This window comes from Morus notabilis, unplaced genomic scaffold, assembly GCF_000414095.1.
Source record: "Morus notabilis unplaced genomic scaffold, ASM41409v2 Scaffold640, whole genome shotgun sequence".
Taxonomy (NCBI): domain Eukaryota; kingdom Viridiplantae; phylum Streptophyta; class Magnoliopsida; order Rosales; family Moraceae; genus Morus; species Morus notabilis.
Genome location: NW_010367435.1, coordinates 284,064 through 290,292, shown reverse-complemented (window position 1 = coordinate 290,292; position 6,229 = coordinate 284,064). Strand labels below are relative to the sequence as shown.

Sequence of the window (6,229 nt, the reverse complement as noted above, 5' to 3'; positions counted from 1 at the left end):
GAATTCTAATGATGTTTGGTTGGAGGATTCAAACTATGATTTGAATCATGGTTCATAGTTTGCTACAATGTTGTCTCTCACAAAAAATTCAAGTAAATCGAAAATAATTTTAATCACATGATTCTAATTTATGAACCAAACATCTCCTAATCTCGATCTCACTTTAAATTAAGTGGATATAGAAGTGAGTATGATAAACAAAACAGAAATAGAATGAGAGTGGGAGAAGCATGCCCGTCACACCCCGCTCTATTGCCATCCTCCACCTAAACAAGCGGATTATTGGATTTACATTAACGATTGTTCTTATGATTACTATCCTAACTTCCTTATCACCGAAGTCTACTCGAGTTTGAAAGGTTTTACAGGATAAGACAGTGATTATGTTCCAAATCTAGTACTTTGTTTTTGTTTGTTTTTTTGTTTTTGTCCCTTTGTGTATATATTTTTTTTCACATTTGAGAAGTGAGAATACAACTCCTTACCTACCTGTCTTTCAAAATATAAAAGCCCAATCCAGCTTAAATAGGCCTGAAGCGAAATAGTGGAAAATAGTTGCACATATGAGGTTTGAATTTGGGGACTCAACTGCTAATTTTAAGATTAAAACTGTCACATTAAATGGGGCTGAAAAGTATACAGCTTGTTTTTTTAGAGTTTAACTTGAGTATAATTCTCGAGTTAAATTTGAGTTATAACTTGAGTTTAACTTGTAACTTGAGTTTGTGTTTGGTTGTATACATTTGAGTTATGATTTGAGATAAGAATCTTTTTGAGTTTGTGTTTGAGTGAGTTAAAACTTGAATTTGTATTTAGATAATATTGTAATAAAAACTCAATGCTGATGAAAAATTTTAATAGGGTATATGAGTCGGGTTTTATTCGTCTTTTCGTTGTCAACGCATAGAAAAAAAAATCATCTCAATCATAATTAAAACGAAAAAGTTATAGCATTTTTAAGAATAGAAAAAATAATGTTCATTAATTTGAGTTCGAGTTTCTGAACTCGAGTTAAAGGGGAAACTTGAACTCGAGTTTTAGTCCTAAACTCGAGTTTGAACTCGAGTTCAAACTCGAGTTTAAACTTAAAAGAACATGAACTCAAATAAAATTGTAACTCAAGTTACTTTTTTTTTTAGTTTTTCACTCAAAAGAACAAGTCCATAATTTCTTGTAATATCTAGAGCTCGCTCCATATATACACACACATATATATATATCGATTATTAATCTCTAAGGACATCCACCATAATTATGATGTAACTTCAGGAAATCATTCCTACATTTACTAATAACTAAAACAAGTCAATAAGCCTAATTTACTCCTATTTTATGCGTTTCGTTGCACTTGTATTTGGAGTAATCACGATTTATGCATGGACTTTTTAATTATCTTTACGCTTACCATAGTTATAGCGATGAGAAAAGTGACAATATTATTAAATTATGTGACCATTATCAGTACTTAGTCACTCTTTGTTCGACATTCAATGAACAGAAAAGTTGGGGGCTCTATTAGCTCAGTATCACAAAAAACAATAAGTGGGCCGTGATATATTGGGCTCACGGAGCCCACATTCTTCTCGGACTAAGGTCAAATCTGATGGAATCATTCTTGGATGAGTGGTCTTAATTGGATTGATGTCTTTGTTCGATCAATTGAGCTAGATGACTAGTACTAATAGTCTTTAAGAAGTGAGTGTACCTTAAACCAAATAATGGTAATGTGACTAATTCAATGAGGGACTATAAAAGCCCCGTTTATTTCAGCGATTCGAGTTTTGTTACAGTAAAAAATTCTCAGAAATAGTCACATCTAATTTTTTTACTACAGTAAAAAGTTCTCACATAAAATCACATCTCAACTCGAATTAAAAACTCGAATCAGCGAACTAAACGGACTCAAACTCTAAACATTGGTGATGTAAACGTCGATGTCATGGTGACAAGTCGAACTCATGGCGGCGCAAATGCTAACGACATAGTTACGTGTTAGCCCCGCCGAGCACGAGGGAGGTTTCTTACTTCACCGGAGGTCACACACGCCTAGAAGATATTGAGGCAAGAGGTTGCTTCGTTGTAGGTTGAATGAAGCTTTGGTGGAGAAGAAAGAGAGCGTTAACTGAAGATTGTGTGTGCTGGACATCTCGCAATAGGCTTTGAACGTCAAAAATAATTTGGTAGATTATTTATGATAATCTATCAGATTATTTGTTGCTTGCAATACAGATGGCCTAACAATTTTAGCTTCAGTTACTAAAAGGTACTCTGGTAGGTTAGCAACAATAACCTACCTAATTGATTTGTTTTTTTATTCAACAAATATTAGTGGATAATAAAACTTACTATGCAAAAATAAACCGGATATTACAAATCGAAATGCAATACAAAGGTTAAGCAACGATTACCAACTCAGAGAAACTTATATCTCGAAAAGTTAGGACATGTTTACTTATCCGTAATCAGAGTGGACATGATTTGAAATGGGTAGTAATCAGAGTTAAAAATCAGAGTCAAAATAAGTTGTTTACTTAGATTCCAGGAATCGAAATCGGAATCAATCCCAATCCTATTCATGCGTTTACTTACACTCAGAATCGGAATAAATTGTTATAAATTTACTTACCTGCCCTTTTAGTAGATTTTTGTGTGTTGAACTTTAAAAAAAATTGTATATTATGCTAACTATCTTAATATTAGAATAACTAACTAGTAATTAGATTTTTTTTAATCACACATAATTAATCATCTAAGTTATTTTTCTCAATAAATTTTAACTCAATTTCAAGAAAAGAATATGATGATGAAATAAAATAAGAACAAAATAACTAAGTTTTAAGTCATAAACTTTCAAAAAGAAGTTCCAAGTCATAAATTGAAAAATATATCCTAAGCATAATTCAAAGTACCAACATAATTTAAGTAAACTAATAATTGGCTAATCTAACACTTAAACCCCACGACTAAGAATTTTGAGGATGTATCCCTTCTTGAGTTGATCCGGAATGTTGTAGAATACACGTAGCAAATCATGCTTTGTTGCTAAACTATTGGTGGCATCATGAACTTGATCATCATCTAAGCCATCAATTTTCAGCATTTCTTGATACAAGTTGGCTTGTAATCCAGCTAAATCCTTGTCAACAGTGGATGTGCAAAAACATTGCAAGCATCTCCTCAACAGATACATTTTTTGTGCTTGTCAAACCTCCTTTCTCACATAGAAGCTTGCATAATCTTCTAAACGTTTCTCTATCCATTCTTAATTATGCCACACACTTGATATCACTCTCGTAAACCAAATCATACAAGTGACATAATTGTTGATATACACATAGCAGCACACACAACCATAATCATTTGTAACATCATAACTATCTCTTTTATCACTACAACCACTCTCTTCTTTCGTACTAAAAGTCTAGACATGATTACTCTACATTATCAACATATAAAATTAGATTTAGTATCATATTGTATATTATAAAAATGAACAACAATAGGCATAACACAAGAATCAAATTATAAGAAAAAAAGAAAAAAAAAAACTAGAGTACTAGAATCATGAGAAATAAAGAGAGATAAAAATTATTGATAGTTTCAGTTTTCTAATCTTATAGTAGAAATTCTTAAAATAAAACAAATATAAGAGTTTAAAGAAATAAAGAGGGATAAAAAGTAAATTAAAATAAGGGAAAAAAACTGAAAAGCTAGAAGCATTATCAACGTGGAAAGGAACAGCAAAACTAGCTAAACTAAAGCATTATCAACGTGTTCCAACACAAAAAAAAAATTTCAAAACAAAAACAAAAATAGAGTATGATTTATGGCTTACCTGCAAATTGAAGAACCACGACAGAAGAGGGGATGGTAAATGGCTGAGAGAGAAAGGGGGAAATAAACCCTAGAGAGTTAAATAAAGGAGAAAAATTAAGGGTAAATTCGTAATTTTGCATTTAATATCAGGCTTAGGAGTGACAATCCAATGGGAGATGGGGGGAGTGCTAATCTCATTTCTCAATCCCAAATTGGTGTGAGGCCCACACATTCTCACTCCCATTACAGGATATAAATGGGTAAGTAAACATAGAGTTGATTCTGAATCCCAATTCTCATTCCATACTCCTGATAAGTAAACATACCCTTAATGTAATACATATTAGGATTGAGAAACATAATTACAATAACCTAATATACCTAGAGAGATGCACTGCATAAGTATAATGACGTGATACACTAACTTCTATTATTGAATAATTTTTCATGAGAGACATCGACAGATATTGATCAGATTGTGCATGCTTTAGTGCAAGGCTATTATTTATTATTATTATTTTTGTTGAAATATTGCATGGCTTTTATCTTGCCGTAGCAACAAATTAATATACGTACAGTAAGAGATCAAGGGACAGACGACAATATAATCGTCATCTTCTTCTTTTATCTTTATCGGAGTGTGACCATATTGGTTGCACCACTCAAACAAAGATGTTAAGATTAGTTTTTCAACGGTCTAATTTATGAGTAAAAGTAATTTTGTGTCGTGAACTGTAAATTTTTAATGTTGACACTCATAAATTGGACAATTAAAAAACTAATTTGACAGTTAAAATGAGAATTTCTACCGGTAAGGTAAAATTTTTAATGTTGACACTCACAAATCGGACAATTGAAAAACTAATATGACAGTTAAAATGACAATTTCTACCGGTAAGGTAAAATAATAATTTCTACAGTAAGATTTTTTTTTTCAGGAATCTACAGTAAGAGGTCCTTGTGATAAATCGATAATTATTTAAAAAGAACTTTACAAAGATTTAATCACCAATAGAATGTAAAACATATACAAACCAGACATTACATAAATACATATCTACATAATTTTCTCAATTTGGCCATTTATGTAAATACCCCAAATGCATGCCATTGAGAAAGGCCTAGTTAGGTAGTCCTACGGCAAGCCTGTCTCTCAAGTCTTTCCTCAAGATTTTGCCTGAAGGGGACTTTGCGATTTTCCCTGTGAAGAAAACCCGATTTATTCTTTTGTAAAACACAACCTGAAGAAAACAAGCAACATTAGTTAATATGTATATATATATATATATATATATATTATAATCAGAAATCTATTTACGCACTATTGCTTATGAGGTAAAAATTTTCCTCTCATGCTGTAAGAAGTAAATTATAAAGTTTTTCTATAGTAAGACCTCGTATAGGCAGCATATATATTTTTAATCGTTTAATTTAATCAAAATTATATTAAAACAAAAAAGTATGTAAAACATACTATTTTTAATAAATTTCGACCGGATGGAAAAAAAAAAAAGATTTACAGATAGTTTATATTTTCAAATCCACCGTAAAAATCTCATAAAAAAATATTCAAAATGTATCTAAAAGCTTTACCTGTTTTGAGATATATTGCTTGATGTCCTCTTCGTTAATATCTGAAGCACCTGATTTCACTACAAACGCAACAGGAACCTCTCCTGCAGCTTCATTCTTCATACTGGGAAAGATATACCGAAATTCTTAGATTCTTTTTATTTTATTTTAAATTGAGACTTTATAATTGAACTAGAAAAAGAGGCATAATTATGTTTTCCGAAACTCTAAGTGAACTAATGTTTTAATTAAGGGTTTCTAATTTCATTGGCATATTAACAAGAGTAAAAAGCTTTTTCTTTTTTTTTTTTAAAGGAGAAATTGCATTCTAAATCAGAAAGATACAAACACGAAATCAGACGTGAAAGACCTCAATGCAAATAGCGACTCAACTCCAATCATAGATTGAAACCACTGGTAGATTCGATTGAAACGCTTAAGAGGATAAAACGTGTACTAAATTTCAATAAGTGGAAACTTACGAGGCGCATAACTAATCGAGTAAATAAATAGTAAAAAACATTTTGACTTTTAGTAACTTTGCCCCACAAGACTTTTTAAAATATTAATACAATGTACCCTATTTTGTTAACTTCCCAATAAATTGAGGGTCTAAATTTGGAAGCTTTACATAAGGGCTTTTGCCGGACATGAGATTTTCCACCCTAACATGAGGCGCGGCTTAAGTGGACTTTTCGCCACTAATTAAACAGAAAGTTAAGTAAAATAGGACACATCAGAACAATACAAAAGTTCAGAAGATAAATTATTAAATTAGAAATTTAGTAACAAGTTGTCAAAAACCGAAAAGTTTTGAGGGAATAAATTATTGAGGCAAAAT

General features: G+C 31.3%; 1 protein-coding gene across 1 annotated transcript in view; it reads right to left on the bottom strand.

Moving 5' to 3' along the window:
- Positions 1-2,950: 2,950 nt before the first annotated feature.
- LOC21392561 (4-coumarate--CoA ligase 1) overlaps positions 2,951-6,229 on the bottom strand; it is a 7,128-nt gene continuing 3,849 nt past the window's right edge. Inside the window, exons 3-4 of the mRNA XM_010112427.2 lie at positions 5,410-5,492; positions 2,951-3,136 (exon numbers count right to left, since the gene is read on the bottom strand). Coding sequence (XP_010110729.2) covers positions 2,951-3,136; positions 5,410-5,492 — 269 coding nt within the window. The remainder of the gene's footprint in view (positions 3,137-5,409; positions 5,493-6,229) is intronic.